General features: G+C 52.4%; 4 protein-coding genes across 4 annotated transcripts; 1 reads left to right on the top strand and 3 right to left on the bottom strand.

Annotated features, from left to right (window-relative positions):
• Positions 1-1,400: 1,400 nt before the first annotated feature.
• Positions 1,401-3,020, bottom strand: CGCS363_v009789 (Acylcarnitine hydrolase; the record flags this gene model as incomplete). The annotated part of the gene is made up of 1 exon (XM_036641638.1): positions 1,401-3,020. One exon carries the CDS (start codon positions 3,018-3,020, stop codon positions 1,401-1,403), a length of 1,620 nt encoding a protein of 539 aa, XP_036492984.1.
• An 844-nt stretch (positions 3,021-3,864) lies between these two features.
• Positions 3,865-4,851, top strand: ilvE-1 (putative branched-chain-amino-acid aminotransferase; the record flags this gene model as incomplete). The annotated part of the gene is made up of 1 exon (XM_036641639.1): positions 3,865-4,851. One exon carries the CDS (start codon positions 3,865-3,867, stop codon positions 4,849-4,851), a length of 987 nt encoding a protein of 328 aa, XP_036493366.1.
• Positions 4,852-5,077: 226 nt separating this feature from the next.
• CGCS363_v009791 (Vegetative incompatibility protein HET-E-1) lies at positions 5,078-6,718 on the bottom strand (the record flags this gene model as incomplete). Its single annotated transcript, XM_036641640.1, has 1 exon — positions 5,078-6,718. One exon carries the CDS (start codon positions 6,716-6,718, stop codon positions 5,078-5,080), a length of 1,641 nt encoding a protein of 546 aa, XP_036492781.1.
• A 928-nt stretch (positions 6,719-7,646) lies between these two features.
• CGCS363_v009792 (uncharacterized protein) lies at positions 7,647-11,496 on the bottom strand (the record flags this gene model as incomplete). The annotated part of the gene is made up of 3 exons (XM_036641641.1): positions 7,647-7,669; positions 7,746-11,081; positions 11,136-11,496. 3 exons carry the CDS (start codon positions 11,494-11,496, stop codon positions 7,647-7,649), a joined length of 3,720 nt encoding a protein of 1,239 aa, XP_036492782.1.
• Positions 11,497-14,638: the final 3,142 nt, after the last annotated feature.

Consider the following 14,638-nt stretch of genomic DNA (forward strand, 5'->3'; position numbering starts at 1 on the left):
TTCTCCAGAAAGATAGCGGTATGGGGGCGGTTCGCCTCCAGTTAGGTCGGGCGAGGGTGATGTCATGGATGCCCCGGCTTCTCCAAATCCACATTCTCTCCTCCATGATTTTAATTGCCCCCCTGTCCGCGACAGTTTATTTCTATTTCTAACGACATCTCGGCGTCTGCCGAATCTGCCGGTGGGTCTTAGCTTCCGCTTCGGGGCATTCTGGTGCTTCTGCCGGAATTACTTCATGCTGCGCATCTGCTCCCCCCTTACAGATTTTTACCCTCTTTTCCCCTCTCCGCATTCCGAATCGTCGGGCTTCCCGCCAAGTTTTCTTCCAGTGAAACCTCTCCGAATGCGGCAGTTGTCCGAAGAAAGAGAATAGAGGTCTTCATGCAGATGTCAGCCTCACTACGGCGTAGCATCGAGGAATTCCCAGCGTGCTTTGACTCGGACAGAACCCACAACGGGGCATCCCACCTGTCGGCATTTCCGCGTCTTTCGGCAGTCACTTCAGCAAACGCAGGCAGAATCCAAGGGAATTCAAGCAACATACTAATAATCCAACTATCTCGGAACTCAATTGCGGATTTCAATGAGGTTCCGCAGCTTAGTCACAAGAAACGCCCAGTCCTGAACGCGGACTGGTCAGCCCACAGACAACGTGCTTGATACCCACAGACACCCGCATATCAATGCCAAGAAGTTAAGACGACAGACGAGAGGTGGCAAGGCGAACTGGATTCGAGGCTGTTTGGGCTGGCATATGCAAAAGACCGGACGTAGTTCAGCTGTCCTAATAGTTCCCGTGGTACCCGATAAGAACGGGTGGTTGTGTGCTCAGTCCCACGGCCTAACTGTTACAGTCTTTCCGGCGTCATCTTCATCACATACCGATTCTGTGTTCATGCCAGCTCATTTGCCATCTGCAATTGTGTGAGAGAGACAATTTTCGCCGCGGATCATCGTAGACCTGTGTCGTTTGTTTCAATTTCCGAATGGCCGGGGTCTCAGATGATACTTTTGACATGAAAGGGCAACTCTTTCGGACACCATCAACCAAGAGTTCAGTCTCCAGTCACGGCTACTGGTTCAAAACTCTCACTCGTTCCGTCAGTTTCCGTCTGGAAAGTTGCGGATCCCTCGGGAGTAGTGCAGTTTCCTGTGAGGCGATCATGGTTGATCCATCATTCTTCTAGGTTCTCTTCTTCCTAACAGCCGCATTCTAATCAGTCATGACTTGTCACCGAGACTTCGACTGTGGCGGGGGATTATCAGGTAAGGAATATGAAGTAGCTCGATGGGTTAAGGAAACCTTGATTCGTTTTTGTCTTTTTTGGAGTTTCTTAACGATCTGGTAAAATCATCACATATAGGTAAAGGATGTACCCCCTCGGACCTAGCGTCTGAACTCAAACAGCAAATCCATTCCTTACACATTCTTCACGCAGGGCCTCGGCTGTAATTACCTGCTCGGCCTTGTGCCCAGCAGCCCACTCAATCAACCGCGACTGATTCAGTTGCGCAGTTGCTGCTGGCCAACCGGCACTTCTCAGTCCATTCTCAGGATCGATGGCGAATTGAAGATACAAGTCTTGCATCCGCTCGCTCACTCTCTTTTCAAAATCCGTTGACGGTCCGTCAATGTCGTGAGTGCCGAAAATCAAGGGGAGCTCAGCTGTATGATAGGCGCCTAACCATGGCAGGGGCGATATGTTGGTGAAGTTGCCGGCGTAGAGGTATTGATATGTTGTCGCTCCAGCTTCAGACCGAAGCCGCACTTCCTCCAACGTGGTGCATTGCAGGTTGAGCGCGAAGCCCTGCGCGACTTTGGCAAGGTCGCTTGGCAACTCGGTTGCAGTGTTGGTGCCTGTGAAGTTGTAAGGGACCACTGCAGCTCCTTCGTTTGTGTTGGTCCCGATCAATAGGGGTATTTGGATTGGAAACTTGGAGCCGTTTTTACCGATTCTCTCAGTATAGTTGCTGAAGATGGTCACGTTGTCGGCGAACGCTCCAAATGCGATAGTATCATCGGCAGCGCCACCTTCTCCAATACCTGCCTGAAGGTACGTTTTGATCTTGGATGCAGGGACCTGGCGCATACACTTGAGCTCCGCGGCAGCCGACAAGTTGCCGCACCCAAGCCGGTCCGCAACAAATGAGAAAGTAGTATGGTTGTTTGGGTCGGTCAAGACACTCGGGATAGCCACCGCGTTCCCAGAATCCGCGATGACTCCTTTGACGATCGGATCATGGGGCCAAGCGAACAAGTACCCATCTACTGAGTACGCTCCCGCACTCTCACCCCATAGCGTGATGCGATCAGGGTCGCCGCCGAAGTTGGCAATGTTGGCGCGAACCCATTCAATCGCAACGCGCTGGTCAAGGAAAGGCAGGTCGAAGTTCTTTTCGGTCTCAGCTAGTCCTGCCGCATTTGGGAGACCGAGGAGGTTGAGGCGGTATTGGACCTGAACGACAATATGCTTTTGACTTCGCTGTACCCATCTCGGCGCAAGCTGGAAGGGAACATTGATGCCGCCGAAACTGTACCCGCCGCCGTGGATCCATACAATCACCGGCAAAGACTTGCCTTTGGCTAGAGATTGAGAAGAAGAGTTGTTCCTGGTCGTCTTTGCCGGGGCGAAAATTGACAACCGTAAGCAGTCTTCGGTGGTATTCGAGAAATCGTTTCGCTGGAATGCTGCTGCAGTGACTGGGCCATCCGTCACAGTACCGCGGAGGTAAGGCGCAACATACTGAAAACAACCAGCTGGAAGATTTGTCGCTCTGATAACCTTGTCGCCCGGGTATCTCTTTGCGAGGGGTGGTGCAAATCGGAGATCTCCAACTGGGCTTTCGGCGTAGGGAATATCAAGAAAAGAGGCAACTTCGAGCTGCGAATCAGAGAAGTATGGAGCGAAGACACCAGAGCTTGTGTTTACAGAAGTTCTTAGCGAGTTTTGGCTGGCTTTCGGTGCTGCTGCCGCCGTCCATGCAGTAAGTAGGAGCGAGAGGTAGGTTGCCGATCTCATTGTGACTAGGGACTGAGATGAGCAATCGTTGGTGTTAGTAGCCCCTTCTGATAAACCGCTCAATTCACTATAATTGGGTTCTTTTTATACTTCATACTTTTGATGTCTACTCCATTTGCTATCACGAAAAGTACTTTGTTTCCAAGCACGGTTTGCGGCCGGTCATGCTGATTGTCCGCGATCACCCCGACTACTTCTTAACTCCGCTATGTCCACCTGCACTTCTCAATACCTAGCAGTCGAAAATCGACTCGAACTAGTTTAGTCTAGTAAGCATGCGCATAGAACAATGATAGAATCATCTTTCCTATGCAGAAGGATTGCTTTCCTGGCTTGAACGAGGGACCGCTTAATAATGAATAGTCCGTAAATCCGCAGGCTCCTTGACCAGCGGTCCCGACGCGGCAAGTGACAGGATCACACCGAAAGAATTGTCAGCAGTATCACTTACTCGGCCAACTTTTCCCTCCGCTGCACTGCTGCTAAACTTTGGGTAGCCTGTAGATGCAACTTGATAACTTCGAAGTCGTAGTTTAGGTTAAACTATGGGCTTCATGGAAGTGCGGACCTCGGGCTCCGTCCCCGCAAAGCACATGCTTGCATGGCAGCTAAGATCATCCAATGTAGTCACTTTCCCTCCCTACACTTCCTTATCTGTTGACGTAAGGTCGTAATCTCCAATCCGTTGGGATAGTTAGCTAATGAGAAAACCAACGTTAATTCCAACGACATGGCCGGAGAAGTCGGGATTTCGTCACTGGCCTTCTAGTTCATCATCCTCAACGCCAACCACAAGCACCAGATCATCATATTTATCTACCCCAGATTTGGGCAAAATTTCAAAATGACTTCCATGGGAAAGGTGTTTGCCGGCTACCACCAACGGCAGGCCGTGCTCGCGCAGAGCACCAGCCCTTATGCCAGAGGCATCGCCTGGGTGGAAGGAAATCTGGTTCCAGTCGCCGAGGCCCGCATCCCTCTGCAGGATCAGGGCTTTCTGAGAAGCGATCTTACATACGATGTGCCCTCAGTTTGGGACGGTCGCTTCTTTCGTCTCGAGGACCACCTTGATCGACTCGACGCCAGCTGCAGCAAGCTGAGATTGAAGTTGCCGCTCTCTCGTGAGCAGATCAAGAAGACTCTCATTGAGATGGTCGTCAAAACCGACATCAAAGACGCTTTTGTCGAACTCATCGTCACTCGCGGTCTCCAGAGCGTTATGTTCGCACGCGCTGAAGAAGTTGCCAAGGACAACAGGCTCTACATGCTGGTCCTTCCGTTCATCTGGGTCATGCCGCCTTCGATTCAGCCTCATGGTGGCAATGCCATCATCGCGCGGACGGTTCGAAGGGTGCCCCCAGGCGCTATAGACCCGCGTGTGAAGAACTTACAATGGGGAGATTTTACTAGGGGCATGCTCGAGGCATCTGATAGAGGTGCCACTTACCCATTTTTAACCGATGGAGATGGTAACTTGACTGAGGGATCAGGCTTCAACATAATCTTGGTCAAAGATGGAACATTGTATACCCCCGATCGCGGCGTTCTTGAGGGCGTCACACGCAAGAGCGTCATCGATGTAGCGAGGGCTAACAATATCCCCGTTCGTGTTGAGGTTGTTCCGGTTGAGATGGCATATCAGGCTGATGAGATATTGATGTGCACTACTGCGGGTGGTGTCATGCCGATAACCAGCCTCGATGGGAAGCCCGTGAGCGGTGGGCAGGTTGGTCCTATCACGAAGAAGATTTGGGACGGATACTGGACTATGCACTATAACCCGGCGTACAGTTTCGAGCTTGTGTATCAAGGCAAGATAGCAAAGCTCTGATACCATACTACAAGTATTTCGACTCCTCTGGGATTCTTGAAGGACGCATTCAATCCTTGCATCGTCACCCATCTTCGCAAATGCATGTAAACAGCTATACAGCTAAGATAACCAGCTACTCAAGTCATAATCGTCATACGGAGTCACATCGTCTTCGTGTAAGATATCTGCATGTAGAAGAGGGTTTATTCAGTCTCGCGTCTCTTCACTACAAGTGGGGGACTTCCTACTTACAGTTCGTGTGCGTGGTCGTCAGAGCCACATCCAAAAAGACACTATCATCACTCGTCGTCCACGAAAACTTGGCATAGACTTCTTCAGTGCCTACGCGTTCATTGATCTCCTGATTTTCTCTCAAATTTGCTGTGCCCGTGAGAAATCTTAGGCCTTCTGGTCTGCTGTCATTTGAAATAAACGTAGGTGTTCGAGGTGGATAATGCCCGTTCCGCACTGCTTGCAGAACTGCATCTCTAAAAGCGGCCTTGTCCAAACCAGACGCACGCAGACGCCAAGTGTCGAGTATGAACAGTTGGACCTTCGCGCATTGCCCCTGATATCTCAAGAGTATAGACTTGTAAGGCCGGTTTGATAGAGGTAATCGCGGCAGTTGCAGCTGCTGTCTGTCTTCATCTGAGCAATATAGAGCCTCTAGTTCGCTGCTATCTTCAAGGTACGTGTCACCAATAGAGGAAACTTTGGGCTTGCTCTTGAATTCCCGTACAGACCCGTTTGCGTATTTGCTTCGTTGTATATGGATCATCTCAGTGATTCTGAGACCTCTGCAAGGCACAATTCCGTAGACATCTACTTCGGAAAGAGTAAGTCGTCCAACTATCATGATCGTCTTTTCTATAGCTCGAGTAGGTTCTGGCTGTGTAGTTGGAACTTGCCGTGCAGCGATGAATTGGAAACCAGGGTAGACCCTGATGTATTGATGCTTTTCCACCTTAATCTTTCGAAGAACGACATGATGAGTTACTATCCTGTGCTGCGGGCCGCGCTGGTCAAAGGATAAGAGAAAGAGAGAAGTGTAATGAGGGTCTTTGGCGAGGAACATAATATCGTCTGGAGCCATTTGGTCCAATTTCGTCAACGGTGTTGTTATTTGTAAACCTTTGTTGGTCATTTGGAATGGCTCGTCAAGAACGTACATCGGTGCTTTAGGTGCCGTTGACCGGACAAATTCAATCGGATGGCGCGCGAGTGCGCCTCTGTAAGTGCTTGGGTGCTTCTCCGATGAGCTCCATAAGAAGATGGTAACGTCGTCCGAGTTTCGCATGATCTCATGCTGAAGCCGTAGGAAGGCCTTGTCTGCCTCACCATAAATCAAGGGCATATTCACCTCAAAAATACCCAGCATACAGTATGCCAAATCCTCTTTTCTTGTCGTCTTGCGACATGCTACCCATTTCATCCTCTCGGCGACGGATACGTCTTGTAGTTTCCTCGTTTTCAGTATAGATTGATCGATTCCCGTGATTGACTCCAAGATTGGAAGATGCCATTGTTTGTTGCCGATTCTCTTCCAAGACGCGGAGAAGAATATCACTTCTTCGGGGGCGATAAGTTCTTGAAGTGTCCAGCCTCTGGTAAACCATCGTGTATGCTTGTGGATCATCTCTCGCGCCAGTTGAGTGATATTCTCGCCATGGAAGTCTTCCAGGTATGCGAAGCAAATATGGGAATCCCGATACCACGCATACATGGAGTTAATTGATTCTGAGAGCTCGGAACTGCTCGTCTTATCGATGCAGCATGTGTCGACCCAGGTGAAGTCACAATCCCAGACCTCCCTACTAAATTCGGCGCATTTTTGAATTTTCTTGTAACCAGCCCGATCTCGTATCTCATTCGTCGGGTTCAGCATTTCATGGAAGAGCACCTCATTGTCGCCCCAGGTATGTGAAAGTATCGAGTATCGAGGAATCGCGTCATCAGGAAATGTGTGCAGCGTGAGATCAGCGGTGGATATAAGACGCATTGTTGGTTCTGTTGCTTTCTTGATCTTTCGGCGCCGCGTTATCAAGCAGTGAATGATTGAGATGCGGGTTGACAGCAGCCCGTATGAAGGTCACCGAACTGCAGATTCTAGCAAAGGCTGAGGCCGATGGCGAGAAGGAGAAGCGGGGTTAGGACAAGAGAACATGTGTGTGGTGGCCACTGGGCCTGATGTTCCGTCAGTCGCATGGCCAAGAGGGGGGCGGAGTAAGCCAACCGAAAGACTGCGGTGTGTTTCTCGTCCAATAGCTCTGCATCATTGGTTGCCACGGGTATCGTACCCTTTTCGTGGCACACGCTAGATATGAAGATAATACCTCATCTACTTGCCAATGATTTCCCTGAGACACCCTGGTCACAGTCGACGCACATGCCGAATTACATTGAAGGCAAAGGGCAGTACCTCTCAAGCATTAAATGGCAGTCACCGGCAGGGGATGACCCCTGAGATTGGACTTTCACTAATGAGGAATATTACCTAAAGATTATGAGACCGCCTAATTCTTCTGTGTATATGCGGCTATGTTTCCTGTATGGTTAATCACTCCTGTTAATATGGAAGTAGAAGTCATAATGGTAGTAGTAACGATGACGACGACGACGGTAGCGATGAAGAAGACGAAAGTAGCGACAGCGATGATAGTAAGGCAGAGTATATCACCAGAGGAAAAGTATTCGCTCTGCCACATGAAAAGTATGCGGTCTCAGTATTAGGTATCTCTTATAAGGGTAGGTAGGTATCTAAGCATTGTAGCTACGAAATCTCTATCAAATCCATCCTCCATCCCGTGTTCTATCTACAACTTCTGGCCCGCCTCCTCTATACGTCGTCTCATCAGAAGTATTGGCCACCCTCTCATACATAGGCTTCTCTCCTATCTCCGTCTCTATCTTACTCTCAACCCACGAAAACTTCTTATCCTCCAATACCCCGACAGTGAAGTGCCTCCTCTGATCCGCTTCCCTACTGAACCATCCCAGCCGAAACCACAAACCCTTCAGCATCTCATGAAGATCGGCAGTCGAGACTCTTTCTGACTGCGACGGCACATTATCCATCGCATTCGACTCACGCAACAAACTCGTCATCGCACCAATGCTCCCGAACCCATCCGGCGCAAGCCCCTTAACATCCATCGCAAACCAATCTCTCTTGACCCCATACATCCTCATCACCCTCGAGAACAGTGTCCATAAGATGCCCAAAGCAACTAGACCAAGTATCCCAATAATGACATACGTGACCGTCGCATTCTGCATCAGCCTCCGTTGCCCCCCGTCAGTCACAAGAGCCTCCACAGCCGGCAGACCCTCGGCCGGGAACGGGGTGGTCCTGGAATCCTGCCCTACGTCCAACCGGTTTTCCAGATTCGCCAGCTGCGCACTCGCGAATCCCAAATTCGTATGCAGCTCCTCCAGAACCGTGTTCTCCCACTCCGGGTCGCCAAATGCCTCGAGCGGCAGCTTTCCGTACGGCTGTATCAGAGGCCGGAAGAAGGGGTTAATGTCGCCGGCTGAGGGGTCGGTGATAATAATCTCAGGCGCCACGTTGCCATCAAGGCCGGTGCTAGCCCCCACGACCATGAACAGGTCCTGGTAGTCTCTTACAGGTACGACGAATGGGTGATCCAATTTCTTCGTAGTAGATAGGTCCGGGACAGGCGGTCTGGTCTGGTCAATGGCGAACTCGCCGTCTGATCCTTTGACCATGGTTACGTCGGTCATAACCTGCGCCCAAGAATAGTCGCACCTCCAAAACCGCAGCAGGTCAAAGTCGTACTTGTCGTAGTTCCACTGGCCCCAAACATATGTCTGCTGCATCGTAGGACGAAGAAGATCATTGGCATCTGTAATGTTCAGTTGGCAGGGCTGGTTCATGTCGTAAAGATTGCCAGGAGATGCCAGGATGTCGGCAAAGCTAGACTTGCCGCTGTGCGCGCCTGTTTGGTTGCGGCCGAAGATGAACAGGTGGCCCAGGTTGTCCGTGTAGCCGGTAGGGCATTTCTCCTTTATGAGCATCGGGCCCTGGTACACCGTCTCGGATGTGTTTTGCGAGATTTGTTCCGTGTAGTTCATCACCGTGACGTTGAACCGGGCCTCAGGCAACCGCTGGCAGCTTGAGACCAGCTTCGCGGCGGGCACTTTGAACTGTATCGTCACCTGTCTTGTGCTGTTTGCGACGGGCAGCTGCGACATATCAAGCACAGGAAATGCCATGTCGGCATACGTGTTTCTCGGGTAAGTGAAGTTAGCTTCTCCGCGACGTGCCAACAGGCTCCGGATATTCTCGCGGTTCTGTGCGGGTGAATCTGTGTTGTTGTCGATAAAAGTATCACCGAACCAACTTTGCTGTTGCAACTGCACTTCCACGGGGCTGATTACTGTTTCAATTGAGAAGAGGACGGTAGCAAGTGTGGCTAGGAAGCCGCAAAAGACTACCGTGAGCTGGGACATGGTAATCGTCCAAAGCCTTTGCTGCGATGATTTCCAAAGCGCGCGGAGCCCGAGCATGTCCAGCATGGAGGAGTCCAGTAACCGGGAGTCACACGGCCGGGTAGACAGATTGTGAAGGGTAGACAAGCCCCTCAAAACGAAGTCGCATGAGCTGATGTACAACGAGACGCCTAGCATGATCATCGATGGGAAGGAAGTCCACAACAGATACCAGTATCCCCTCTCGTCGACTGTTGCTAGCCCATGGTGCGCCTCCGACTGCTGCAACGTCGAACCTAGGCCAATGAGAAGACCGCAGACGAAAATCGCAAATGCAATCTGTGCCCAGGGTCTCAACACAATCGGGGCGAAGGTACCATGGCTCCAGCTCTTATCATCGCTTTCATTGGGCTCCATTTCTCGAAGCTCGGGATGGTCGCTGAGGAAGAGGAGATGTCCCAAGACGGTAGCCGGATCTCGGTGCCATATCGTGGTATACCGCCGGGATCGAAACAAAGAGAGGCCGGTGATGGCGGCTATCAGAGCGGAAAGAGCAAATATAGCCCAGCAGACTTGAGGGTTGAGCGCCAGTCTATCGATGACAACAAACATGTCCGCGACCGCTTCAGACTTGCCGGTGTAATTTTGTCGAAACAGGTAGTGCCCGACAAGGGGCCCCAGCCTCCTGGTCAAGCTGATGGTACAATTGTACAGCAGTTCGGTTGTGTCCGAAAAGTTGGCTCGCTCTTCGCTGAACGAGAGTTCCCCTCTGACGGGCCCGTAGTTCAGCTGGGAGGTGCCAATCTGAGAGCTGAAATCCCAACCTCCAGGAGTCGTCGGGACAGCGTTTCCCAAGATGCCCCAAATGTCAGCTTCGATTAGGCGCTTTTCCTGGCTCGGTAAGACCGTGAGGTTCGGGCTGATCCCGTCATCGGTAACTTCGACTTTGGATATCCAAGCGGTGGGGGAGCACAGAATGGCATCTGCCTTTACAAGCTCCACGGGCCGGGACGAGTTGACAGATGCGCCCTTCACATATTGTCCCGCGAAATAGACAAATTGGTAATACTGTTGCGGCAGATTGGCGCATGGGCGGGAATTGGGTGATAGGTCTTTACTCAGCTGCCAGGAGTCATAGATCTTCGCTGGCATTATCGACGTGTCTGGCATCTGGACCGTTTCTTGGGTGAATGAGACGTTTTGCTGACAGCCCTCGAATTGGAAAGAAACATCGACCGAGTAGAACCTGCTTTGAAGTTTTTTTGCTGCCTCCGAAGCTGACCATCTTTTCGCTTTCAGACACTCCATACCCGTGAAGAAGGCGTCAACCTCGGCCCTGACAGGCGCGCTGGTGGTACCTCTTCTGCCCGTATCCGCCAGTGCGAATGTCTGGTAGGCAGCCTCCTGGGCGACGCCGAAAGGATAAGTCATGTTGAAGTCATGTACAGCACGGGCGGCATAGTAAGCGATGATTGCTTCGCGCCCCGTGTCGGTGTCCCATGTGAGGCTGAAGGAGTCTGCCAGTGCGATGCTGGTCGGCTCTGCACGCTGGACAGGTGTGAGCTGGAACAGACCAGGGGCGAGCACGATCTCGGCCCTGATCAGCAGGGAGACCACCGAGACCAGGAGGACTAGCCAGTGTTTCCGGTGTAGGGATGCGTAGAGAACGGTAGGCATCAGCATGGATGTGTAATCCAGGTCGTAGTCGGGAGATTGGCCGCGTCGGAGGGCGATCCAAGGCATGTATCTCATGGCTTGTAACTCGACCCGTGCCCAGAAAGCGGCGACTATCGTGAGAACTGCAGAATGGGTTGGTCCTCTGATCTCTTTTCCATGTGACATTCAGGACTTACCGGCTGTTGGGCCGAACCGCCACACGTAACCGTAATCTTGTCGAGTCTTTGCTATGCCGTCATGTTGTTGAGAGTACCACAGCATTGCTGGGAGGGCAACCGAAATGCACAGGAACAGTCCGGCGAATGATGCGAGGGAATGTGGCCGGAGCCACTGGGGTCGCCATTTTGCATGAGTCTGCTCCGTCACGGTTACTCTTCCGGCGCACTTGCTGGTATTCGGCGATGATGGAGAACTTTCCGGAGTCAGGGCGCTGTACTGTGTAGAGCTCCTGTCCGGGACCGGCTTCCGAGCGATTCTGTGTTCTGGCCGAACATCGTCGGGCGACTGTGCCGAGCGAAGACCCCCTGCAGAGGCCATCTTCAACAAAGCTGCCGCGCAGAAGGCATGCAGTATTCTCGATTCAACGTCACATTTCGATGGGAGCGGGCTTTCGCCTTTTCAACTTCATCAACCCCGGCAACATCTAAGGCTGAGGTAGCATTCCGTCACTCTAAACGGTAACGGCTCCATGAGCAAACTGCACTCCAACCTTGTGTTGGAAGTTGTTGGCGGTTGTTTAGATGGAGATTAAGCGCCGCCGAGGGGTGCAGTTGGGGGTTTGATTGGTCGCAACCCTGCACCCCAACGGGGACGATGGCTCAAAAGACTCAAACATCTCATCAGCCCCAGGGAACAGTGCATTAGCGAGGTAGAGTTCCAACAACTTTACAAGGGTCTGTAGTCGTGATCAACGCTGTTTGTTGCCCCAGCCTGGTTCTTATGCTGGGGGCCGAGGGCTGTGATAGTGATTTCATTACAAGGGATGCAGGGTAGAAATGAAGAGTTGGTAACGTTCGTAGGTCTTTTATGAAATCTTCTATGCTATCTAACCCGGTGCCTGGTTCCTCGGAGGTCGTTCCGAAAGTGGGGCCGGTGTCCGTCGGGCTCTCAGGCCTGCTCTCAGGCCTGCTCTACGTAGCTATTATCGTCGCTGTTGTCGTCTTCTTGTTGTCGTCTTCTTCGTTGTCGTACGTCCTTCTAGTCCAATCAGGTCCTCGAGTCGATATATGCGTCAGATTTCTGATGACATCAGCCTGGCGTGCAGCTCATAGTCTCACTACATTCATACTCATAGGCTACATCGTGGGCCTTGAGGCCTTCGGGTTGGGCAGCAGAGATCATGGTGACCATCAGCCGGGCCTTGTATCTCATCTCCCATAACAGAAACTCTGGGCGCCGGCCCGGGATCTTCGATTTGATCTCGATAACCTGACCATCTCTGAGTTCATGGGTCGTGCTGTTGGCGACGTGGAAAAGACAGATGTTGTGGTCGTAATCCCTTTCGAGTGGGTAGTGCCGCAGGAACTCCTCGGGATCCCTAGCCAAGTTCCCGTCCCATACCAACGCATGCGCCCTCTCCCTGCCCAGCTTCTGTCTCGTGTCAGGCAGGAAGCGGAACCGCACGCGAAGAGAGTCTGCGGTTTGCTCAAGAGGCTCAAACGCATACTGCGCGTTGTCCCATCTGTGCCGCGGACAGAGCCTCAGCACCATGTTCCCCGCACCCTCGGGACCGATGTTGTAGAGCATCTCTCTGTACTTCTCCACGGTTTGGGGGCCCCAGATTGCTTCGCGGGACATTAAATGCTCCGAGACCTCCTTCAGAGCAGACATGTCGTATGCCTGCAAGTCCAGTGCCTTGCACGCGAATAGACTGTCGGGAGAGTCGTCAAGGAACATCGTGACACGCTTGTGCATGTCCTTCCAGGTGATCTTTCCACTACGCAAGTCCCCGAGCAGCGCCTCGAGCTGGTCGATAGGGGCGAGTTGGAAGACAGCCCAGAGGTGCGGTGTGACTCGGAAACGGTCGAGGGACATGTCGGACTCATCGATCCAAAGCTTTTCCAGGGTGCTCTGGATCTCCGCCAACAAAGGCAGCCGTCGGCCGGTCTGGTCGACGAACGGACTAGGGAGCGGATCGCGTTCGGCCCAATTTGGGTCGTAGTTGCAGAACCACGATTGAGGCTCCATATTGTCGTCGAGCCTTCGCCAGGTGAGCGGAGTTTCATCATCCACATAGAACTCGCACTCGCACCGGGCCTCGTTCTCGGCATCCTCGTACTCGAATCTCTCTAGCAAGGCATTTACCTCCTGGAGTCGTTTCTCGCGTGTCTCGTCGTCATGTTTCAGGTGCAGAAAGTGGCGGATAAACCTCTTTGGCACAGTCAGATCGAGACCGACTGTGGTGTCTTTTTCTATCATGTTGAGGATACCCTCGGCCATCATAATGTGCTCGGCGCCTGCGAGGTTTGGAGGGCACCAAGTATCGGGGAGGTATAGCTTGGGCCACTTGACAGAGGGTTTGAATGCTTCCATGACGAGTCGCGCAGAGGGTTACGGGAGTAGATGCGGGTTTCGAAATATTTATTTCGAGACATTACAGACATTCCGAAGTAAACAAGACACGAAGGAAAATATATAACGGAAGGAACGTTGGGAGATATGTACGGTCTTCGCCAAAGTAAGTACAAAACTTTTAATATTGAGAACCTTGCAGGCAAGCGCCGACATAAATGGTCACTGGAGGAAACAGACCAGTCTTTAACGCAGAACCAACAGCCTCAGAAACTTTGTGTCGAAGATTGAATAATGCGCGCTAATATTCTTTCCATTGTGATGTTCTTTTCTCGTGAGGTTTTTCCGTTACCCCTAATGCTCACGTGCCATGCTCCCGTGTCCCCCATCTCAACCAAAAACGGCCGTGACGCTCATATGCCGATCAAATATACGTTCTCCCCCTTATTCCGATCCAAGTCTCCAAAGGCCATCACCCAAGAAATGCGCCTCCTCGACCACAGGCCCCTTTCCCTTATCCTTGACCTCCTTCGTCCCCGCGACCAGGAACCCGACGGCGCACGCCTCCGTCTTGCCCTCGGCCATAATGACGACGGGCTCGCCCTTCTCCAGCTCCCTGCTCCAGTGCCCCTCCTCGTCGACGCCCTCGTCCCCGTCCCTCGGCTTGGGCAGCCTGCCGCCGGGGCTCGTCAGGCCGGGGGCCATGAGGGTGGCACCCGAGAGTACGAAGCGGATGGCGCCGCGGTCGATGCGGATGGTCGGGAAGCCCTTGGGGAAGCGGTGGACGAGCTTGAGGTGGGGGATGAGGGTGCCATTGTCCTGCTGGTAGAATAGGGGCTGTTGGTCGCAGACGTAGAGGGAGCAGCGCTCGGGCAGCTTCATCTGCTCGAGGGAGGCCTTCTTGGGCATCAGCTCGTCGATGTAGGGGTTCAGGAGCGGGTAGGAGCCCAGCAGTGACTGGCGCAGGGAGCGCTGGACGGAGGACTTGAGCTTCTGCTTCGGGGCGGAGGTGATACTGCGAGGGAGGGGTTATTGTTAGCTTGGGTTGGAATGGTTGGCATTTTAGGGGGAGGTGGCTGCTGTACTCTTTCTTGAACATTTTGACGGTATTGGCGGACGACGGCGATAAACAGAAGGGGGTATCACGGTAGTTCTGGAGGAGGGCGAT

The sequence above is a fragment of the Colletotrichum siamense genome, assembly GCF_013390195.1.
Source record: "Colletotrichum siamense strain Cg363 chromosome Unknown KSG_Cg363_contig06, whole genome shotgun sequence".
Classification (NCBI taxonomy): Eukaryota; Fungi; Ascomycota; class Sordariomycetes; order Glomerellales; family Glomerellaceae; genus Colletotrichum; species Colletotrichum siamense.